This window comes from Solanum lycopersicum, chromosome 9, assembly GCF_036512215.1.
Source record: "Solanum lycopersicum chromosome 9, SLM_r2.1".
NCBI classification, from domain to species: Eukaryota; Viridiplantae; Streptophyta; class Magnoliopsida; order Solanales; family Solanaceae; genus Solanum; species Solanum lycopersicum.
In genome coordinates, this window is record NC_090808.1 from 1,761,351 (window position 1) to 1,786,631 (window position 25,281).

At 30.1% G+C, this 25,281-nt stretch overlaps 2 protein-coding genes across 5 annotated transcripts; one reads left to right on the forward strand and one right to left on the reverse strand.

The window, feature by feature from the left end:
* Positions 1 to 3,522: 3,522 nt before the first annotated feature.
* LOC101248325 (putative serine/threonine-protein kinase) lies at positions 3,523 to 6,164 on the forward strand. 4 transcript variants are annotated; one of them, XM_004246614.5, is made up of 6 exons: positions 3,523 to 3,758; positions 3,855 to 3,970; positions 4,098 to 4,314; positions 4,790 to 5,027; positions 5,143 to 5,293; positions 5,551 to 6,164. In XM_004246614.5, the coding sequence occupies exons 1-6, from the start codon at positions 3,683 to 3,685 to the stop codon at positions 5,899 to 5,901; spliced, it is 1,149 nt and encodes a 382-aa protein (XP_004246662.1). In that variant the 5' UTR covers positions 3,523 to 3,682; the 3' UTR covers positions 5,902 to 6,164. The 4 variants fall into 4 exon arrangements, with proteins under 4 accessions (XP_004246662.1, XP_069144846.1, XP_010325990.1 ...); XM_069288745.1 differs by having other exon boundaries at positions 3,524 to 3,758; positions 3,872 to 3,970; XM_010327688.4 differs by having other exon boundaries at positions 3,556 to 3,758; positions 4,787 to 5,027.
* A 7,356-nt stretch (positions 6,165 to 13,520) lies between these two features.
* On the reverse strand, positions 13,521 to 16,504 carry LOC101247249 (serine/threonine-protein kinase-like protein CCR1). The gene has a single exon (XM_004246612.5). It carries the CDS (start codon positions 16,090 to 16,092, stop codon positions 13,795 to 13,797), a length of 2,298 nt encoding a protein of 765 aa, XP_004246660.1. The 5' UTR covers positions 16,093 to 16,504; the 3' UTR covers positions 13,521 to 13,794.
* Positions 16,505 to 25,281: the final 8,777 nt, after the last annotated feature.

Genomic DNA, 25,281 nt, shown 5'->3' on the forward strand with positions numbered 1-25,281 from the left:
TGATGTCTAATAAAAACAAGTAATTAATTAGTTCCTCATCTAATTTCCACATTCCAAATACGCATTCTTTTACTAAGAAAATTCTTACAATAAAACAATATAAATTAATAAAAATAATCAACTAAGTTCCAAAATAACCATCTTAATTTTTAAGGAATTCAGACAAATTCAAAGTCTTTTTTTTTACACATATTTAATGGCCTCTTGTACTAGTTAATTTTTTTTTCTTCTTCCTTAAAAACAATTTTAATATACTTTTCATGCTAGTGTGGAGTAATAAAGACATGCACGTAATAAATTAAAGATCAAGAGTATGATAAAGATTCAGCGGACGGTTTCAATAAATCGGTGACCTAAAATTAAATTTAAATAGAAGCCTTAAATTTCAATATATATTTTTTTATAAAGTTCATTATAAATAATTATTTAATTTTTCTCGAGACATAGTACTCATAATTTGTCAATCTTCTATTATTTTTTTTTACTCTTTTACGAAAAGTTTTAATTTTCTATAAATAATACTCGAAGTTTTTCAGAAAATACTTGTAACCTATTTTTTTTAAAAAAAAATGAGGCCATTCATATTTTTGAGACTTAAGGCAATTGCTTTTTTTTTCAAAGTTATATAGCCGCCCCTAATAAGATTATTGAAACTTTTCATTCATAACTAAAAATATTATATTCAAATCCAAAAAAAGGAAAATTTCTTGCATCACATTATAGTGATCGATCTAACACACAAGTTAGTTCACGTAAATTCAATAATAATTTTTATCAGTACTTACATATATGTTTAAGAAATTTAAATACTAGAAAATATCTATAACACATTTAACTATATGAACCATTTATTGTTATAATATTAATTTGAGATAATTGTAGAGATATATAAACTTCAAATAAGTTTATTGGATTCTAGTGATTTTATTATTTTTTTTTCAAAAAAAAAATATATATATATGCACGTACGCTGCAATTTCTAAAGCTTGGACTAATTATGATTATGGTCAGCTATGGCGACCTAAGATTTATTTAAATTCCTCTTCTGGAATTCTAAATTCCACATTTTTTTTCTTTTACGAAATTCCAAAATTGGTTAGAAAAATATCTATTAAAAGAATCTAAACATATTAACATGTAATGTAGGGACGGAGCTAAAAAACTTATCGTCAGATAATTACGATGTATATAAAGTTATACGTTATTTTCTTTTTGCAAGGCAAGTATATTAGATGTTAAATCAGTTTAATTTGGTGATAAACACTGGAGTTAAATTTTTCAAACAATCATTTATCAAAAAATAATATTTATCTCAAAAATAACTCGTACTTTTGTTTTATAACGTAAAATACTTCACTAAAAATAATTATCTCATAAAGTATATAAATTAATTTAATTTTGGTAATATAAAAATCACCTAGCTATTGTTAGTTGAACAACAAAATTACTCAATATTCATATTGATGATGTGAAAAGAAAAAAAAAAGTAATATTTATAAAAAAAAAAGTAATATACTTTGAGTATTTATTTTAAAACGAAATAAACTCTTATATAAAAATTATTAGTTGAGTTTTTATTCAAGAATTTAACTCAAATCCAAACATTGCTCACATGATTGAGATACAATAGATATAATCAAACCTTTTCGTAGTAATGATCTTTGATTAGATATATTTAACAGATATATTGAATTACGCGTTATAAATTAAAAAATATATATTAATAATATGATGTAAAAAAATTATTTCGATTTTTTATGATAAAGGGTGACATAAAGAGGGCGATTATAAATAAAATAATATAAGTATTCAATTGATCAAAACCTTAAACTCAATATACAAAATAATTCAATTTTGTTAACATGACTTTGATAAATGTTATTATAATGTTCCCAATGACGTGCAACAAAATCATATATACATCATAGATTTGCTTGTGTAATTAACTATTTTTATTTCCCAAAACTTATTTTTTTTCTAATTGACTTTTTATTTATACATTAAAAATGAATTTGCCAGCAGATTTCTCTAATTATGGGACTAATTAATTTAGTTGAAAAATAAAAATTGAGGGAAATTAGAGGGTAGCGGGTAAGCTATACTAACAATTACATCACAATGTATAAATATATAAAATTATATCACCTGTCTACCTAATTATTATTTTTAAAAATATTATAGGTCAATTTATTTATTTCATATATTTTTGAAGTTGAGCTAAAATTATTTCTTTTGTATGTAATTATACAAAGTAGCTAGGTATTTTATTAGACTTCACAACCATCAAATAATATGATGAGGTAGACAAACTTTTTACTTTTGATAGAAATTTCGAATTTTAAAAATAGAATAACTACGGAATCGAATACAGGGTGATTTATTTTGTTACAAAATTTTCAAATCCAAATTAGAAAAATTACTTCAAATTAAATTTTCATACTCTATCTTTATAAATTTGAAATAAAATGTTATTTTCTCATCCTTAAAAAAAGTATAACCAAAAGTAATTATATTTTTTGAAAAACATAAAAACAAGGATTTTTATTTTGAATTTATGGCCAAACGCCTACTTTATGATTGAGAGAATTCCAGAAAAATATTCTTTATGAAATATTCTCTATTATTCAAATCCTATCATTTGCTGAATTAGTTGAAGTATTTAATTACATATATGACATTGCAATTAATGGAAAAATAAAACAAAATGTTAGTTGGAGTAGGCCAAGACAAAACATTTCAGAAAAGAATTGTAGTATTAAAAAGTCTTGTTCACAATTAAAAAAAGTTCGAAAATATAATTTTAGAAAATGTTTTTGAATATAAAAATGTTAAATAAGTTTTCCTCAGAAATTTCACTCCAAACTACTCGTGAAAATTATGATACAACTTCAATTTTCAAAATATCATTTGAACTTAGAAAATATAACTCTACTTTATTTTAAATTTCACCTTTTTTAATGACTAATCGTCTATTTAATCATCATTTATGAATTTAAACTCTGCTAAATACTAAGTTATTTTTGTATCTACAGCCTATCTCATGTGATTCACGTATATTTGGAGATACAAGAATATCTCCCTCTCACACTCGCTTACCTCGCTTCTCATCTTGCTCGTCTCTCTTTCTATTTAAGCGTATATGATCGCAAAAATACATATATCTAGATGTATAATTCTCAATATATAATAGAAAACTCTTGATCAATTGTAAGATACATAATTATTGGTATATATAGTATGAATGTACGTCTAATAAAGTAGATTTCTAATATTTTATCCATAGTATAAAACTTTCTGACAAATAAGAAAAATTTCTCAGATACTAAACATATCTTACCTCCAATCTTAAAGATTACAATTTTGAGTCATAAAAAACGAATTAATCAAAACTCGTAGGAAGTGGTAAAACAAAGTTATTGAATAAGTCATGCAAATTTAATCGATCCTCAATATGAATAGCAGGAGCGGATAGAAAATCAAAGACAAAAATGTGTTGAAAGTCTTGTTTAGAGTCAAAATATATGGGCATGGCTTCAAGTATATAAACAAAATTTAAAACTTCCCATGAAAAACCTCTCCTTTGCCTTTCCCCTACTCCTAATTCTTCTTGCTTTTTTCACATTCTTTCTCCACTAATATTTTTTAAAAATTATTTCTTCATAAAAACTAAATTTCAAGAATCATGAAGTTTTCTTTTCCATTTATCTCATGTTTTAGCTCATCAGCAGATAATTTTGAAGGCAGCCAAATCCCATATGGTAAATTTCTCAAAACCCCTTTTTTGTTTTTTGCTTAAAAATCTCATCTTTTTTTTTTTTTATATATTTCTTAAGAATATCAAATTCTAAAAACAGGTGGACAAATTTCCCAGAATTTTACAGTGTACTCTTACAGTGAATTGAAAGCTGCAACTCATGGATTCAGAGCTTCAAATAAAATTGGAGAAGGAGGTTTTGGTTCTGTTTACAAGGTGAAAAAAAAGTTCTGTTTTTTTTTTTCAGTTGGGTTTGAAGAAAACGGAAAAAAGGGATGTGGGGTTTTGTTCTTTTTTATGAATTGACTATTTTTATGTTTTATTTGGGGGTTTTGTTGTAAAGGGTCGGCTGCAAGATGGAACCTTTATGGCTGTAAAAGTTCTTTCAGTTGAATTGGAATCAATGAGAGGGGAAAGGGAATTTGTATCAGAAATAGCTGCATTGTCTGATATCAAACATGAAAACCTTGTCAACCTCAGAGGATGTTGTGTTGATGGAGCACATAGACTTTTAGTCTATGATTACATGGAAAACAACAGTCTTTCCCTAACACTTTTAGGTAATTTCCTTGTTTTCATTGTCCTTGTTTTGGTTGATCCCCGACTTGTTTGAGATTGAGGCCTAGTTGTTGTTGTTTGTAGTTGTTTTAGCCTACCCCCGACTTGTTTGGAACTGAGGTTTAGTTATTGTTGTTTGCACTTGTTTTAGCCGATCCCGGCTTGTTTGAGATTGAGGTGTTGTTATTTGCCCTTGTTTTAGCCGGCCCCGATTTGTTTGTGATTGAGGCATGGATGTTGTTGTTTGCACTTATTAAAGCTGACCCCGTACTTATTTGGGACTGAGGCATAGTTGTTGTTGTTTGCACTCGTTTTAGACGACCCTCCACTTGTTTGGGACTCGGGCGTAGTTGTTGTTGTTTGAACTTGTTTTAGCCGACCCTGACTTGTTTAGTACTCAGGCGTAATTATAGTTATTTGCATTTGTTTCACTTTTGTATGTTCGTTGAGGTCGTGTCTGTTTGTTTTGACTAGCAGGTGGGGAGCAAAACAGAAGTAAATTTACATGGACGCTTAGGAAAGGAGTTTCAATAGGAATAGCAAAGGGACTTTCATATCTCCATGAAGAAGTGAGTCCACATGTCGTGCATAGAGATATTAAAACCAGCAACATACTCCTTGATGAGAATTTCACACCAAAAATTGCAGATTTCGGTTTGGCTAGGCTGTTTACAGAGAACATGTCCCATATTAGTACCCGAGTAGCCGGAACATTGTAAGTTACATAATTAAGATGTTCATTTGGAATTTTGATAGATTCGTTTGTGTCCTCCACTAGTCTTTGTTGCTGATCATGTTGTGAATTTCTTGAACTCATCTTATGCCTAAAGAGGCTATCTTTCTCCAGAATACGCCATCAGTGGACACTTAACACGCAAGTCAGATGTTTATAGCTTTGGAGTCGTGTTACTAGAAATAGTCAGCGGTTCACCAGTAGTTGCATTCGACATTACTCGAGGAGAGCATTTCCTTGTTAACAAGGTACATTTTTATTACTTTTGACTTATGTGTAGTCTACGATTAGTTTCAAACAACACTACATATATAGATGCTTATATGAAACTTATCGCTATTCGATGAAAATATGTACTATTATTATTACTATTATCAATGATTGACTTGTAACAGTCTAAAAACCAAACAAGTGGGAACCATGATTTTGACTCTTAATATAATGATAGTATTAGTTTGTTGGCTTGATATGACATGAAAGTTGTCAACTTGTGTTGTGTTTTTAGGCATGGGAAATGTACAATGCTGACCAACTGTTAGAGCTAGTAGACCCTGTTTTGGATAGAGAACTTCTGAATGACGATGAAGCTCTCCGATTCTTGAAGGTTGGCCTCCTCTGTGTGCAAGAGAACGCCAGCCTCCGCCCCAAAATGTCCATGGTCATCAAGATGTTGAGTCGTGATGGCGCGATAATAGTTGATGAAATGAAGATTACTCAGCCTGGGATTGTTGCTGATCTAATGGATGTTAAGATAGGCAGAAAACACTCTTCTCAAAGCTTTTTTTCTAAAGCTTCTACAAGCATGAGCCCAGGAAGCCCCTTCCAAATAGTTAATAGAAGAAAAAGTAATAGCTAGAAAATAGTCGAGGTACGCACAAGCTGGTTCAGACATCACGATTATAAAAAAAAAATAGAATATACTTGTACAAAGAGTATATTGTGCACACACATAGATACACTTGCACTAAGTTTGATCACTTTTTTTTTTTAATTGTTAGATCAGTTGTATATCAATGTGAGCAGCTAGGTCTTTAATTTTTTCAAATTTTTTTTCGGAATATTTGGTTCCATTTGATGTAAAAGCTACCTTTAATAACATTTTTTTTAGTTTTTCAATAATTGAGTAGGTATATAGAGCATTTTCATTTTGGTTTTCCACCCCGTATCTAGAGCTCATATTGGAGCTCCGACTAAATTCGGATCACGCACTGCAGGGCCCTTTCAGTGGTGGTGCTCCCAACAGAATTTTCTCCATATCCAGGGCTCGAACCCGAGACCTCTGGTTAAGAATGAAGCACTCCCACCAGTGCACCACGACACATATTGGTGAATTTTTCATTTTATTAGAAGGGATCAACAACTATTATCAAGTAGTACAAAAAATAACAAAATCACAAGGCATCTATTAATAAAAAAGTTTATCTACACTCGATATTTATATCAAAAACATATTAATTTACCATGTTTAAATCAAGAAAACTACCATAAAAAAGTGAGGATAGATATAAAATTACTGCTAATTGTGAAAGGGACATTAATCTATTAACCACTAATTAATTATTGATATGGTTGACAAATGATTCATTAGTGTTTAGATATGAAAAAGACATCAATATATAGTAGTAAAGGAAATTTATTAGGGGCTTGTGGCTGCTAACACCAAAAGAGTTGACATAGTATAGATAGATACGGTAGATATCGAATTATTATATTAGATTTTTATATTTTTGATACTTAGTAAGTATATTTTAAAAAAATGGAATTCAGTATACTAAAATATATAATACATATATATTATTATAATAATTGCAGATTTATATATTAGTATTAATATGAAATTAATTATTCAGACATTGAAACTTTGACTATTCTATCTTGATTGAAATATCTATTTTGTGTAATTGATTAACAAAGGGAATTCTTTGTACTATCTTTTGAATATTTTTATCTGTGTTAGTATGATATAATTGAGACGTTTCATGAAAAATCGAAATTATAAATTATTTAATTCTTTGTACTATCTTTTGAATATTTTTATCTGTGTTAGTATGATATAATTGAGATGTTTCTTGAAAAATTGAAATTACAAATTATTTAATTCTTTGTACTATCTTTTGAATATTTTTATCTGTGTTAGTATGATATAATTGAGACGTTTCTTGAAAAATCGAAATTATAAATTATTTATCATTAGATCATAATTCATTACTACACATTCTCATATGGGACAAAATTTTCTTCTCAATAGATTGTTTGTCAAAGATATTGTTTTTTATATATTTACATATAATTTACTATTATTTGTATTCAGATCAATTTAAGAGATTGTAGTGAAAGGGGGACAAACTTTTTAATTATTAAAAACAGAAAGAAAAAAAAAAGAAAAAGAACAACACAACTAAAAAACAGGTCATTTTGTTCTTATTCACCGCAAATAAAGGTGAAGTCAGAATCAAGAATTTGAGGTTCTAAATTTTCTTTAGAACTGTCAATCAATTTTGTCAAGAGTTCACAAATAAGGTACATATATATATAATTTACTTTCTAGTATAAATATTAGATCTACAAAAAAGCTAGAGGATTCGTCAAATCCCACGACTTCGCTACTGATCATAACTAACACTCTTATTCGGACTTATTTGCGAACAAAGGTGTTTTTTTCTAGTAAGAAGTGTTTTTTTTATTAGACCTAACGCGATACTTAGATATCTAAAAAAGATATACATATCATGTGGGGAAAAAAAGCTAAGGTTACATAGAATGATCACATATTTAACTAATTTAGGAACATAATTGCAATTGAAGTGTTAGAGATGTAAGTGATTAGTGACCTAACTAATTGGTAAACATAATAATCACCATTAGCATAAAATTTAGAATTAGCCTCAATTTTTGGGGTCAAAAAATATAAAAAAAAATTTAAAAAAATCTAGTACCAAAGAAAAATATTTTTTTTTGTCACTTATATTATCCTTCATTTCATAAATAATAATAGAGTCTCTTTGCCCAACAATTTTTATTGATTATTTTCAACCAAACCACCTTCAACCACTCACACAATTTATTTATTTATTTTGGAATATATTTATTATTATTTTTGTAAGAGGGATTGACCAAAGTGGAAAATGTGATGGCATGAAATTAAAGAAATATAAGTGCTACAACCCCAAATTCCAACTTTTTAGTTTTAATATTCAACCAATCAATTAATTTATGTGAATTTTTTAAATTATATCCAATCTACACTTTGGTATTAAAAAAGAAATATTGACACCCCATTTGAGTTTACATTTAATCTTGATCATAATCTTGTTTAGCTTAAAATAAGGAACACTACTAACTATACCAAGTAAATCACATTTTAAATGTTTTTATGAATACTTTGTGAATTGCTTTCTTAGTTGAAATGAATATTCATATCATTAAAATATCAGCGCAATAAAAAATTAAATGTCCATCTTATATTAAACAGTCTTAACAAAGAAAGTGTATATTCAAACCATTTAGATAACAACAAAAGTATTTTAATATATCGATTCTTTTCGTATAGTAGAGCGCAAATCTAACCCTTTTCCCTTTTATTATTACTACAAAGATTAATAAGCTGTGAGTTTTTGAATACTAAATGTCAAAAGAGGAGTCACAAAAATAAGAGAACTAGTCTAGAATCAAGACTTTGTCCTTAGTGTGACATAAATGTAAGTTTGGTCAATTGACCAAGTACCAACAAAATTAAACAATCTATGAGACCATGACTTGCTTTAAGAAAAAAGACTTTAATTTTGGACTTGGCCTTCATTAAAGTTTATAAAAAAAAAATTTCTATGACAAAATGAAATTCGCGGTTGCTATTTATTAGATGTGCACAGCGTACACTATCGCTCCTATGCAATAGCTCGCAAACTACACAAGAGAGGTAACCCGTACTAGGCTGAACTCGATCCAGAATGTAATCCCCTTGCTTTCGCTGGCAAGGGGTTTCGAGATTGAGACCTCCAATATGGAAGTTCCAAGCTCAAACCACTGGGTCATCCCAAAGGGTACTAAAGTTTATAAACTTCTATAACGATCTACGGTTAATAATACAGTATTAACCAGATTCACAATCAAATATCCAAGTATTGAGTGGATATTTTAACAAGAGAAAATTATACAATTCACTTGAACTTAAAAACCAAATAGTAAATTCACCCTTTATATGTTGAATAGTTCAAATACACACGATTGAGTGTAAGCAGATCTTATATTTCCGAGAGTAGTTCTAATATATGTTACTTTCAAGTAGGAAGATAGAATCCACTATTGACCATGATAACATGTTTTCTCCAATTTTTCTTTGCTAAGAACTGGTCATGCTAGCCCATATCTTTCTCTTTTAGAACAATTCTAGTTATAGCAATCATTTCAAACTAAAAATTGAGTGAAGGAAGAAAAAGTCTTCCAATTAGCCACTATATAAAAATTGGACCAAAATTGTCCACTTTTGCAAACTTGAGGAATATTTTATATTCAGTAGTTAAGTTTAGATAAAAGTTCAAAAAAAAAAAAACTCATACATCCATTACTTAAATGGACTATCTTGGTTTTCAATGTATAGACTAATTGAAAGAGAAAAAAAAAAAGAAACTAAGCTAGCTTGGGAGTAGATTTCGAAAAATTTATCTTCAAATATCGGTTTTGAAGTTCCCAGACCAAGTTTTGGGACTAGAAAACTTCAAGCAAAAACATAACTTCAAATTCCGAAAATCATAACTTCAAAATCTATGTTCAAACGGGAGTTTAATACATGTAAAGCATTAAAAGCATCATATTTTCTAGCCCTTAACTCACTTACTAACTGAATTGTGACAATAGACTAACGCCGCTTTCTCAAGATCTTGTGTACGGGACTTAAAAAGAGAAGCGAATCCAGAAATGGGTAGAGAAACTGTCTTTGATAGACCCTCGACTCACACTAAAAGAAGATTATGTAAGTTAACAAAAGGAATAACTTGTCTATGAAAATTTAAAGTAAATAAACAACTTTAGAAATGCTTGACATGAAACTCTATACATGCTTAGCTCCTAGAATGCCATCTGAAAAGGCCATCAATTCTTGGTGGAACAATGCAAATGGCATACAAGGAGCCAGGCATGTTGTGTTATCGATCACGAAAACAAGAAAACTTACCTTGCTGGAATTCCAGACTCGTTTAAGATCGAAATGAAACAACAACTTGACTTGATTTCCTCTATTAGCCAAGACTCTCTGCTGAAACTGCTACAATATGTTGTAGTTGAAGTGACCTCTGCAACAGAATATATAGGCAAAAGAAAAGGAAGACGCGACAAATAACTAAAATATGAAAATAACAAAGTGTAGATCATTTTGAATTTGAAACCGCCAGCTCGAAAAAAAGAGCTCCTGGTTTTCTTACTTTTCTTTTCCCCCCCTTTCATGTTGAAGTCCTAATCTTTTTACAACTTGTTTGGATGGTTGTTACATATCGTTTCATTAACTTATGTACTGTACTGTTGTATTGTTTTGATGTATATATCACTTGGATAGATTGTATTGTTTCTCGTCGTTTCACAATGTCTCACATCAACCTATCTGAAGCATAAGCTTACAGTATTATAAAGAAAAAGTAGGGCATGGGGTAGAGTTACTAACAAAAAGGGTAGGCAAAAGGATAAAATAGGATTAGTTAATAGTGCAACAAATGAAAAAAATAAGGTAACAGCACGATGATCACACAAAATGAGTCGCAGCATAACATGACACTTTCCATTGTTACGTAGTAATGGATTTGACAATACGATATAATAAAGTTTAAGTAATAATCAAAACAAACATATGATACAATACAATAGGCAATGACAATCCAGTCAACTGGTTAGTGGAGTTTCTACTCTTAAGAACAATAACAAAATACTCAGTATAGTCTCACAAAGTGGGGTCTGGGGAGGATGGAGTGTACATGACCGACCTTACCCCTATCTATGCTCAGAGGTAGAGAAGCAGTTCCCGATAGACACTCAGCTCAAAGGGTTTATGTTCTTAAGAAGCTGTCAATAAAAGCAGTTATCGACAGTCAAAAGCTAAAGGGCCATATGTTTGTTTCTTGTACCGTCCATATTTTCCAACTGTTTTGTTTTGGAAGTATTTGAATGAGAGGTGACTTGCTTAACAGTATCTCAGAATTTCAGGTAGAAAAGAATCAACTTTTTCTTTCCTTCATTTCACTTCTGTCAGTTCCTTCATGATCTCAACCTTTCGGCCACAAAAAAAGGGAAAGAAACATCGTCTAATACGATTTAACAGCTTTCCATTTTTGTCCGAAACTATAAAGGAAAAACGAGGAAAAGCATACTAGTTTCTATGTACTTTTCTTGATACTGCTTCTAACAGCTGCAACAGAGTTAACAACTAACTTGACTTCAGTTCTACACAAGAAAAAGCTTCTTCATTTATCTTTTCCACAGCCCACAGGAACAAAATTATGACTTCATTAGTTTTTGTCCCTCAATTTCTTTTACTACCAACTGTTTCTTGTTCTTTGGTTTCACATTAAATTGAAGTTGTTATCGTTCCTTTTCATGAAAAATGTATGTAATGCTTCCTCTCGTGTTTGTTATGCATTACCTTAGTTGAGAGTCTTTCGGAAACAACCTCTCTATCTCCAAGAGGTTGGAGTAAGGTATGCATACACTCTAGTCTCGACACACCCCAACTGTGGGATTACATTGTGTATGCTATTGTAGTTTGAGTAGGAAAAGCAAAGGTTCAACTATAGGACATGGCACTTTTTGATAACTAATTCCATAAAGTTATAGATATTGAATATTCTTATGAAAAAGACCATTCAATTGTAGCTTTATGGAATCACTTTTAATATTAAAAAGAAGTGTTGTGATCCTAGTGGAACCTTTGCTTTTCCTACTCATCCAATAACAACAAATTGACCATACAATTAAAGGTGCTTGATGAACTTCTGTTTGTCTTTTTAGGTCATAGCACTCATTCACAGATCCAGATCAAATCAAAGATCTATCCACTAGTAACTTCGAAGGATACAATGTTCAGGCGGTGCACGAATATCTAAGCCCCCTAAGGGTCCGTAATGTAGGCAGCTTACCTTGAAGTCCACCCCACTAGCACATGTAGCCTATACTTTACAGTAGCTCCAAGGCTCCCCTTCAAGTAACTTTGAAGAATACTATCACAAATTTATTACATAATTAGTGTCTAGGATATAAACATTAATCGGCTACAATGTCAGCAAAGCTCAATGCAGGAAATTTAAGAGGTAACTCTCCGATATTATTAGCTGGAGAACAAGCTGAAAAGAGTAATACATTTAGAAGTTAGATTTTTCCCTCAGCATCTATTCCGATCCATTTCAGTTAACATGTAAAAAAAAGGGTAGGCCAGTGCACTGCTCCCTCTATGCACAGGTCCGGAGAAGAACGAACCACAAGGTCTATTATACATAGTCTTACCCTACATTTCTACAAGAAATTGTTTCTACGGCTTGAACCCGTGACCTCTTGATTACATTGCAACAACTTTACCTTGCTATTACTCTTCTAGCATCTCAATGAGGAAAATAAGAACAGTCCGGATCTGAGACTAAATTTGAGAGCATAATAAACTCTGCTGTATACCATATTTTTATAACTCAGCCAGGCAAAATGTGGTTCTCTTGAATCTATGCCCAAATCTATGAAATGCAATGACACAACACTCATTTTTGAGTGAATTCTATGGATAAAGCTCCCTGGAAGATAACAACTCTATACGTTAAACAACAGAAAGTATCATTCTTTGGGCCTTGTTAAAATTTACCATATCGAGAATATTTTAATGCAAATCCTACAAGATATTCTATATGAGTCCATCAAGCTAACAATATTGTAACAGGAGAAATGTCACATGGGATTCAGAGACTGGCAAGGAAATTCGTTGATAGTGGTCTGTGTTGAGCAGGCTCTCTCAAGGATTCACTAACACCTCAGTTTACATCAGTTTGTGATTTCAAATCTCACAAACTCACCAAACTAGGTATGACCAATACTTTTATATGAAACACGGATAAATATATGTTGACTTTCAAACCAATAAAATTTTAACAAATATGGAGAATTTCTGAACCAATAATTTCATAAGTATAATAAGTTAACTGCTAAGAACCTTAGAGGTCAATCCCATCAAGTCTAACTTCTAGATTCAACTTTGAATGACAATATTGTATTTTCATTTGGCAATAAGCTCCACAACATCCAACTGAGAATAGCAACTGAAATAACAGAATTTTTTTGCAAAAATCAGTCACTTCAAGTGAATAATTATCGTCTAAGCATGGGGCAAATAGGAATTTGAGAGACCAGATTTCCCAGTTTATCTGCCAACCAACAGAGCAAGTACACCACACCAAATTTTATCGTGTCCTCCCATCTACTCAGTGAACAAAGAAGACTATCATTATCCAGATATGTGGGAAAACGCTTCATTACATTGATATTAAATGAAAGACAATTTGGTGCAGCATCACAGGTTTCATTGCTATAAGAAAAAGTTGAAAATTTATTGTTGACATTTGTCCAAGAATGTGGCAAATAAAAAATATAAGCACAAAATTTACAAGGAGCTCATAGAAATGTACAATTGCAGAAGAGCGTCGTTACTCACCAATATGCTATCCTCTGATTTTGTTTTCTGAAAAATTTCGATCCACCAAAAACTTAATATAAAACTCCGACACAAAGTCTATGATATCATTACATCCTTCACTAGCTGCTCTAACAGAAGTGCCAACTGTGACATATCAGGGCGCTCAGCAGGATTTTCCCGCAACGCCTGCTCTGCAATTTCAGCAAGTTTAAGCAGAGGTTCGACATTTCTTGGAAGAGCAACATAACGATCTATGATAACAGCTGCTTTCCCTTGTCTGATCAGAGGCAGTGCCCAGTCAACGATACTCGGAGGTGTGCAATCCCTGTCATAAGCTTTTCTTCCACTAAGAATCTCTAGCAGCACAATCCCAAAGTTATAGACATCCATATGCACGTCTCCATTAAGATCCTTCTCGTTAGGCGTAAGCAATCCAAAATCTGCAATTCGAGCTCCCCAATCAGCATCCAAGAGAATATTTGAACTCTTCACATCACGGTGCACGATAGGAGGAGAAACCTCCTTGTGAAGGTACTCAATCCCTTTTGCAGCCTGCATTGCGATCTTCAGCCTAAGGTTCCAGCTCACCGGAGAAAGACCCCCATGGAGGTGGTCATTAAGTGTTCCATGAGGCATGAGTTCGTAAACAAGAATCCTTTCCCCCATTTCTGCACAATAACCTAACAAATTAACTATATTGCTGTGACGAACACTGCAGAGGATCTCTAGCTCCATTTCAAACTCCCGGCTGTTGGTGTGTATTATCGTAGCAGCATTTGCCCTCTTTACTGCTACTTGCCTCCCATCCGGCAGAACAGCTTTATAAACAAATCCATAACTTCCCCTGCCAAGCTCGTTGAACTCCTTGAATCCATTAGTGGCGTCTTTCAGCTCTGAAAGTCGGAAAACCTGAGCTTCCCCAGGACACAGAGCCACGGATACAGGAGGATGAGGGTCGGTATTAGCATCAGTATCCTTCTCAGGCTTGCGAATACAGGAGGCGAATTGGTTCTTTCCGCCTTCTTTACTTTTGCTGGATATCATGCGGATTATCAAACATAATCCAGCTAAGCAGAACAAGAAACCAAAAGCAGTAGACCCGACTATGATGATCAGTTGACGCATTTGATGCTGATGCTGTTGCTTCAACTCTGCCGATATTTGGAGCTTACAAACATCAGAACAAGAGGTATTCTGGCAGAGAGAGCAAGTAGTACAAACCCTGTCAGCATTTTCAGTGCAAGAACTAGAGGGGAAGAATCCTTCAGAACAGTTCACACCACAAGGTGAACAAATCTTAAGATCTTTCCTAACACACAAATTTATCAAATCTGCCTCATTTATTAGGCTCGCATTGAACGAAAATTTCCCTTCCCCACAAGAAACAGGAGTACATAATCCTGGACTACACAGCTGCAGTGGTGGATCATAATCTACTTCTGATGAAATATTTGTATACCAGCAATCAAGAACCAAATCGCCTTCCCTAATACCACAAGTTATAAAATCAGATGAAGCAATAGCAAGAAAGCCTGCTCCTTTAGGAATCACAGATGAATTATAGTTTCCCCAACACATAATCCCATGATTATCTTTTCTAATCCCACAAAAATGCTCTTCACCAGCTGCCAACGACACGAATGGCACCCCAACCGGAGGGACACCAAACGAGACATTAGACCCCCAACATTTGACCTCACTTGACTCTTCTAAAACCCCACAAACAGAGTCAATCCCTGCAGTTAACGCATGAATATTCTCCGATAAACCTGATACACCAAGACCACTAGAATTTGGACCCCAACAAAGAACCCCTCCATCCTTAACACCCCCACAACTAAATCCATCTCCAGAAACTATCTTCTTAAAAACATACGAACTAATATACTGACTATAAAACAACGAACTCTCCCTCGATACGAAAGTGCCATTCGATCTTCGAATAATATCCCAACAATCAACACTCCCCCAATCACTCTCTGAATAATAAGGTCCCCTAATAGCACACACATGATTCCTACCAGCAGCAATATGAGAATAAGCATTAGATTTATAAACATTAGGAACAAGATCAGACCTTGATCCCATTGAGTCAAAACAAAATGCTTGTGAAGTGTTTGACAAAATGCCACAAAGAAAACCATCACCACCAGATAAAGCAGCCATGGAGGGAACATCAGTGGGGTAGTTTAGTACATCAGGACGTGAAGGATTACTAGTTTTATTACCCCAACAAATAACATCTTGTTTGCCACTAGCATCAATAGCACAAAAGAAACCATTTTTACCAAAAGCAGCTGAAATGGGTCCCATAGAACCAAATCCAGATGCAGATTTAAGGAAGATGAAGCAAATAAGATGGAAAAATGTAATCTTGATGAAAAGGGTGTTCATTATTTTGATCAGAAAAGTGTAAAGTCATGGAGCAATGAAAAAAAATGAAATCTTGATCAAGATTTGAGTGTTGTTTTTGGGGAGTATAGAGATGTACTGATTCAGCTGAAGATGATGAAACAACGTGGCTGTCGCCATTTTTACACAGTTTTCTTCTTAGACCGTTAACAAAATCCATCTACTTATTTTAAGTTAGTTACTGCTCACTGTTAAAACTTCAAAATACAGTTTGCCTGCCACTATAATATGATTTAAGTGGACTCATCGTATTATATTTCGAGTTTGAGTTTTGAATATAAATTGTTTTTCTTTGATATAATGTGTTTTATTCCGGATGAAGGATTTCCCTATATGTGTGGTAGAGAGAGAGGTAAGTGATTAGTTAGAAGTTTCGGATTTATATTCTAAAAATGAAGTTATTTTTTAAATTTGATGTATTTTTGTTATAGGTTTTATTTCGTTGATTAATTATTCAGTTGTTCGATCGGCTTTGAATTTTCATGTGTCAAAGTAGGGGTAATGTATGTGTATAACTATTCTTCTCTGATACTACTGGTAAAATTACACGAAATATATATGTTATCGTTGTGTGGTGAAACTTTGTAACACAAATTTATATTAATATTTTTTCATCCTTAGTCAAATGTTTTAAATTCGAGTGATATTTACGTAGTCACCTTAGATAAAGAACAATTTACCTCATGATGAGATTTTTGAATAATTGGAATTCACGATTCATAATCATTTGATATTTGATATGTCACTATGCATTGACGATATCCTTGATATATCATTAGGCATAATCATAATTCATAATTATTCGATATTTGAAACTCATTATTCTGAATAATTTAATTATTCAAAAACAAAGTTTTTGTATTGATAGCCTTTGATAAGCCTATTTGGTTCACCTTTTAGAGTTTCTCAATGCAAAACGAGAACTAAAATATTTGAAAAATAATTTAATAACTCCTTGTGCTTTGAAATTAAAACTTATTATATATATATATATATATTTTTTCTAATTAATTTGTCTCATGGTGGAATGCATAATGTATATTTCATAATGCCTATTTGATAAGACATAAATTTACAAGTTGTCAATTGAATTATTTTTCCTATAAAGGAAATGGTGGTGGTCATTTTTATTTTTATTTTTGGAAGGATAAGTCTAATATTTTGTGCACTACTAAAGTAGAACTCCAAAATAGTACATTTTAAATATGTCATTGGCCTAACAATTCATAAAGCAATATTTATGTCACATCTTGTGAATAAAAATATTTTTGCTTTTTATTACATAAAAATCATTTTCTTGAAATCGTTTCATTCAATCAAGGATAAAATTCATATAAATCTTTAAAACATTATAACTATTAATAGTGAGTAATACGAGATCAAGATTTTGATTATTAAATGAAAACCATGCGAATAATTCATCCTCCTCAAATAAATGAAGAAAATACAAAATAATAATAGTTATTTGTAATTTTGTATGACTTCTCTTAAATTTCGACGGAAAACCTGTGAAGTCAAGTTTTGAGAAATGAGGTAATCCATTTTCAAAATACTTTTATGATAGAAATGATAAATGCGTCAGATCAATTATTAAATAGAACAAAGTAAGAAAAAAAGAATGCTTGGATCGAAAATAAAAGAAAATATAAATACAATTCTATTTTATTTGACACAAAATTAAATTAATTAATTCATTAATTTTTAAATATTAAATAATTGAATCTAAAAAGGTGCAAGAGCATGGGATAATCATTATGGAAATAATGAAGAAAAGTTTATTTATGCAAAAGTCTTCTCATTAATCAAAGATCAAAGAATGATTAATAATGCAATTTTTATAGTATGATAAAAAATTTAATGAGGAATAATCACAAGATTATTTAAAGTAATTATAGATAGAGAATAGGGCCCCAAGTGCCTCCATTTACCAACTAACATAAAACATACCTAACTATAATTTGTTGTACATTTTATCCAAAATTATGGACCTAACAAAATAAATTGTACCAAAAACAGCTCATCAATTTTTTTATATATATTTTCTATCCAATTTTTAGTTTTCACGTCGAAGTCTGATTAATTTAAATTCGTATTGTATAAAACCATATTTGAGAGAAATAACATTTTCTATCGAATGTTTTTTTTCATAATTAAGACTTCAGTTCAATACGTTTAATTAAGAAAGAAATTACCTCATCTATTGTATTGATATTTCCGTCATTGTTCAATCACATTTAGAAGAAACATATCAAATCAAAAATCTTATTATGTTTTTGTTTGACCAAAATTGTTGAGATCTTTCATTGGCAAATGCACATGCCATTATTTCTTCACCTTTATATATTTCATAAATTTGATTTGAAAAGGAGATTTGTCACTACTTCACTTGTCTTTATTATCTCATATTTAGATTAATTGTCACATAAAAACAAACTTAGTATAAATTGCATGAATGTCATAATTCACGACATCAATTTGTGTAACAAAATTAATATTAATTCTATATTTAGTAGTAAATAAAAATAGTCAAAGATTTGAATAATTAACTAATTAAGCTTTCAACACACAAAAAAAAAATCCAAGTTATCTATTTTAAGATCTAAATTATTAAAAAATCTAAAAAAAAAATAAAAAAAAATTAATTAACAAGACCTAAAAACATAAGTTTTTTTCTAAAAAGATAAGCTTTATACACTATATATCTAAAATTGTTTCAAGTAAATCAACATTTCTAAAAGAAAAAGGCAAATATACGTAAAATAGCAATGTCCAAATAAAAATACCCCTAAAATTTTCACACTAAATCTTATCTTATAATTTTTAATCACCAAAAAGAAAATATTGGGGCGGTTTGTGGTCAATTTAATCACCATAGGATATAAAAAATGATTCGAATTAAAAATAATATGAGCACGTTTAATTTACATTATACATATTTACATAATATATATGTAAGTGACATAATTAAGATACATTTATACATCTTTCATTAATTTACACTAATTGATACTCCACTTTTGCAAGAACCAACTTTTGTTTTTGTTTTTACCCCTCCTTTTCTCCTAAAACTTTTTTTTTAATACAAAAAATCAATAAAAATAAATAAATAAAACAACACCAACTTGTTAATTTTTTTTAGTTATTAATTAATGCCTCCAAATGAATCAGAGTCCTTGAAATCTTCAACTTGTAAATTTAGCTAAATCATCACATGGTTGCTTGGTCAGCTCCTTTGGCATATTCTCTTCCCTTTTTTTTTTTTAATCACAAAAAAATTATTATTGAATTTCATGACTATGGTCAACCCCTAATTAACTTTATAAACGATCAATATAAATTGTAATAGGATAACTGAATTGATTAGAGATTTTTGATATGAGTGTTATGAGTTGAGAAAAATTTAGTAAAAATATTATCTTCAAAATTTGAATTTAATCGAATTTTACTGTAAATATCAAAACTCGAATTAAAAAAACATCACAAACCAAACACTTTTGTGTGTATATATATACTTATGTATAATGTCAAACATTTATTAAAAAATAATGAATCAGTCCAAAACTTGAGACAAATTGAATCTTCATTGGCCTCCTTTTGTAATCTGTGTGCATGTGCCTATTACTATTTGTCTAATTTTAGTGGTGGGGTGGGGGGGCAGCTATTAATTATGACCAATAGGAAAGTTCAATGTATGTTCTGTCCTTTTAGGTAAGGTCCCTTTTGTCCACTAGGGAATTCACGTAAGAATATTAATTTATTCGTATCGAGTGTTTATATTAAATAATCATACGATCAAATATAGTTGCTTATGCATCATGGTTTGTATTAAGTTCCACTTTAATGAGGCTATCTTGAATCTTTCTTTTATGAGTCTATCTTTTAAAATTGAGTTAGGTTAAATAGTTACAGAGTCGAATCTAATATTGATCTTTATTTTTGTTGTTGTGTTTATCAATGTTGAATTCTCGTAATTCGCGCTTCAGTTGCATCTCGCATATGTGGTGACTGAAATGTTATGTTTCATACTGAAATGAGTAAATGAGTTATTGTCTTTCTTATATAGTCTCGAAAATCAATTTCTCAAAAAGTAAAAGTAACAACCACGAAGTATTAATATATATTGAATTGATATAAATATACGAATAAATGTTAAAATTTTAAGCTCGTGGCAAATATAGAATCGAAAAAAACTCACTTGTAGCCGTCCAACTTCTGTTTTCACAGCCTTTTGTATGGCCAAGAAATTATTGCAATACTCTAAACAAAAATATTCAAATTAGTTTTAAATGATCCTATAAACCTAATACACAAACAAAAAAAAACAAATAAACACATGGGGTTTTACTAAACTCTATGGTCGTTTCGATTTGTTTGGCTTATTTAGATCACGTAATAAATATATTTTATGTATCTTTAGCTTAAAATTGTACGATTTTTAGAAATATATTTTACTTTTTTATATTCTGTATCATATTTTAAATCAGATATATAAATTAAAATGAGAAAAAAATATTTGAGGGTGGGGGTGGGGTTTGATAATGTGTAGATTTGGTCAGCAGAGTGGGTTGGATATGGGGATTAGAGAAAATTTGTTGTCCCACTTGCTCTGAGCTTTGATCAAACTGCATGTGATATGTTTTTGTAAACAATTTATATTTACCTACAACATTTTCTATTCACTACTCATGCAAGGAACATTTAGTTTCGTAAATTTTGATTGATATTTTAAGATGTAATTTTTTTAAAAAATATAATGTGACAATTATTATGGTGTGGCGTGGGGGTTAGGATGGAGGTGGGGTACGGAACAACCCGCTAGAAATGAGATATAGGGAGATCTTTGAAAATGACTTTTCTTTACGTATTTTTCAAGAAAATTGAGAAGAACATGTTTTAAAAAAAATACTTCTCGAGATATTTAAGATAACCAAATATGATTTTTCCTCTTCTCAAGGATGGTTGAGTTGGTTGATGAGTAACTAATCACTCGAATGAGGAGATTCAGATTTAGATTTTTATATCTTTTAGACTTTTTTTCTAAGTCATGCGCTTGTTTCATATAATTTACCTCTCTAAAAAAGTGGATCTAATTAAGATTTTTAAAACACGAACACACTATTAAAAAAGAAAATAAAAATATATTTATCAGAAAAGAATATCGTTACTCCTTTGCACAAATAACTTAGTATTCAATTAGGTGTATCAATTTATTTATTTTTGAAGAGGATGTCAATAAATTGTATCAACTTAATTCTATCAAATATGTATATAACATATCTTGTTTAGCCATTAAATAGATCGTGGATTCACGTGCACATCATAAATTTCTATATTAAATTGTTATTTACTTTTTTCTATATTATTTACGAGCTATCATACACAAAATCCACCTTATACATATACACTCAAATAATAACGATTGTGAACCTCCTAGCCAACGGAAAAAATGATTTCCTCCATGCTAAAAAAACAGTACCCTAAACTAATTAATCTATAGTTTACATATTTATTATTAAAGGAAATATTTACCTACCTTCAATATTTACATGAAATTAAACGATTTAAACTCATTTATTTATGGTTAAGTTATAAATGATTATACGCACTCCCTTCATTCCATATTATTTGTCATAATTTCTATTTGTATAGTCAAACTATAAAAATTTTGACTAACATTTTTAAGATGCATTTTTTCATCATATTAATATGCAAAAAATTACAATTTATAGTACTTTTCATATAGTTTAGAATATCTAATTTTTTTTGTTTAAAATATCGAAATTAATGTTATCTAATTCAACTTTGAAAATAATCAAATTGACTTTTGAAAAGTGCAACATGACAAATAATACCGGACAGTCGAAGTATCACATATCTTATTCATTTGTTGTAGGTCACGACTGATATATACTATACTAGCATCGGAGAAGTTGAAATACGTTATTTTTTTGGTCAACAAATTATATTTTACCATGTAAGATAGCGTTAAAGTTGAATTTTTGTATATTTTTTTTATATATATCTTAAACGATACTTAGTGAAAATTTTGATTTCGCCTATTATACATCAATGATTTTTTTTCCTACATTATATTTTTGACACATCTATCTACTACAAAAAAAAAGGAGGAGAAAAACATGTATGACACATTAATTATGAATTAAAAAAATGAAATTTTTGATGGTCAACTTGCTAATTTAATGTTTTAAAATATAAAGAGAGAAAAAAAAGCAACTATTTATTCATAAGAAATAACAGAAGAGCATGTAGACAGAAAAGCAAACAGATCTTATAGAGATGGGTAAAATGGAAGAAATTGTCTTCTTCTTCTTCAATTTTTTTTTTTAAAAATAATTTCAAAATATATTTTTTAAAGTTTTTTTTCTAAAGTATTATATTAAGGAGACAGCCAACCATGTCCAATTTTGGAGTATTAAATGATGGCTTTGTCCTTTGATATGTACTAGTGACTATACTAACAACATTAAAGGGCACATCTTGTGTTTAATAAAATTAAATACTCCGTTAATTCAGTTTTACTTGTCACTTTTTTTGACATATCAAGAAAAAATATCTCTTTTTTATGTTTTATTTTTAACATTAAATACATATTTTTTAAATCATTTTCAAGACTTAATAGTATGGGTGTGATGAATGTGTTATGATCAAATCAAACAGTGACAAGTAAAACTGAACGGAAAGAGTATTATGCGAGCTTCAATATTAGCTTTTCCTCCGACCTTCGATATATATTCATGTTTACTAGTCCACTATATATACTACCCATATATATATATTTAAAAAAAATAGTTACACAATTGATTGCTTTTAAAGTGATTAAATATGTAAATATTAGCAACATAATATATATATAGTGCAAACTACGTACATACATTGATAATATTAAAATCATACAAATATAATTTAAGTGTGGACATGAATATACTTTTGCATGTGGCTAACTAGGCAAAACGTATTTAATTAACACCAATATCTGAATATTCAACGGTCATGCAATTATAAAAATATATACAAAGAGGAAAAAAGAAGCACCTCTTATTTTATATCTATCTATATATATATATGGAATATGTTGAATTTTTAAAACTTTTTCAAGTATTTATTTCTTTATATTTTTAATGAAAATTCTGACTTTGATGTTACTGTGTGAATACATAGTATACAATTATTTATGAAGGATTAAAAAAATTTATTCTGCCGCAAATAAATAATCATTCAAATAATATTAGTTCAGTGGGCTTTTTCAGCCTCTTGTTTTGCTAATTTGAGCTTAGGCCACATTTCATAAGAAAATGAATTATTAATTGGAGAGTCAGAATAATTATTTTCTTCTATGAAGATTTAAAATATTATAAAAATACTTTAAGCAATAAAAGGTTATACTATAACAACAACGACAATATATTTATTTAATGTCATTTCGTAAAGTGGAGTTTGGGAGAGTAAAATGTACGTAGACCTTACACTTATCTTAAAATGGAGACTATTTTCGATAGATGTACAACTCAAGGAAACTAACAGTCCAAAAATTTATAGAGAAAGAAACAATTAAATAAGTGATGAAAAACTACTACAGTTATAAAAGGTTATATTTGCATTATTTATTGTAGTTTATTAAGTATTTATATTTTAGTTTAATAAAAATATAAGGATTGATTTGATATGATATACACAAAAAATGGTTGTGTTTCACTTGGTACTCTGGGCCAGATATTGTACACAAAGGCCCAGAAAGCATGCGGGCCGAATGAAAGCACTATGATTTTGGGCCGGATCTTAATTTGGGCCCATAACTTTTATGTTGATTTGTTGTATAAGTATTTAGTTGTTGCACTTATATATAATAGTCTTTAATTTTTGTCAATATTAACTATTTAGTGAAAAATTGTGGAGCAAAACTTAAAAGTACCCTTAACTATGACCTAATTCTGAATGACATGAGGTTAGATAACTATTGTCTCGTTTATTAGTTTCATCAACGAACTATTGACAATTTTAAAAATATCTTTTTATTTGATTAACTGAACTTAAATATACTTCAAAGCCAAATTTTGCAACATGAGTGAAATACACCCCTGAATCTTAGAAAAGATTGGGGTGTTTTCAACTCTTCTCTCGAACTTTTACTAAACACCCAACACTCCCACAAGAGTTTGGGGAAAACCTATGTGGGATTCAGGGAGTTCACTCGAACCCCTTTAGCAAAAAGTTACGCCGTATATATATAATTTTTATGTGTATTTCTGTAGAAATATATATCTTGAACCCCTTTAATGACCAGTAGATATTAATGGCGCAGTGTTAAGTCCCCTTAAATTTAGCTTCATGTCACCGATTCGAACCCCTATGATAGTGTTTTCATTTTTAGTTTTAGTTTCATTTTCACATTTTTTTTAATTTTTGAAAACGTGCTAAAAGTATGGTTTTAAACTCAAAAGAATATAAAATTTTCATTTCTAAATGCTTATTTACACGTTTATTTTTTTAAAAAAAAAAACTTTCTGGACGAAAATCTTGAGTTTGCCACATGTGGTAGATCAAGAGTGTATTATGCATGTATCTAAATTTAATTAGTAAAGTAAAAAGAGATAGTTTAACTTTGAAACTAATAATTTACAGCGAGTACAGAAGTATTTTCGATGCTTCTCTTATGTACTAATGTTTTGTAAGTATTCCACCTACTTAAAATACTTAGGCCTTTGATTATGCTAATCCAAAGGAGGAGGTGAGTGATTAGTGAGGCAGCTTATTTAATTAAACAGCTAAGGTTTGATGTGTGTATATATATATGAACCGACCATAATTATTATGCTTTAGAAATAATAAACCTAGTCGGTTTTCGAGAACATTCCTATAAACTTTTTTAAAAATTTAAATTAATTGTCTTTAGGTGTTAAATCGTTTTCATATGTTTAGGTAAAGTTTATTAACAAATTCAAAGTTTCAATAATTATTCTTCCTTTTTTTTTAAATACCTTCAAATCAAGCAAACCCTACCTCCCACCCCATTCACACTCAATTACTATCGACCATTCCAACTCAGCATGTTCAATTTTAAATAATTTTGAAAAAAAATGAAGGCTTAATTTTTTATAATTTGACTCTTGAAATATTTTTTTTTAAAAAAATAAAATAGTCAAGCATAAGTTA

Coding starts and splice junctions, on each gene's coding strand:
- LOC101248325 (XM_010327688.4), top strand. CDS start 3,683: ATGAAGTTTTCTTTTCCATTTATCTCATGTTTTAGCTCATCAGCAGAT. Junction 4,315..4,786: donor TCTTTCCCTAACACTTTTAG/GTAATTTCCTTG, acceptor TGTTTTGACTAG/CAGGTGGGGAGCAAAACAGA. Junction 5,294..5,550: donor AGCATTTCCTTGTTAACAAG/GTACATTTTTAT, acceptor TTGTGTTTTTAG/GCATGGGAAATGTACAATGC.
- LOC101247249 (XM_004246612.5), bottom strand. CDS start 16,092: ATGAACACCCTTTTCATCAAGATTACATTTTTCCATCTTATTTGCTTC.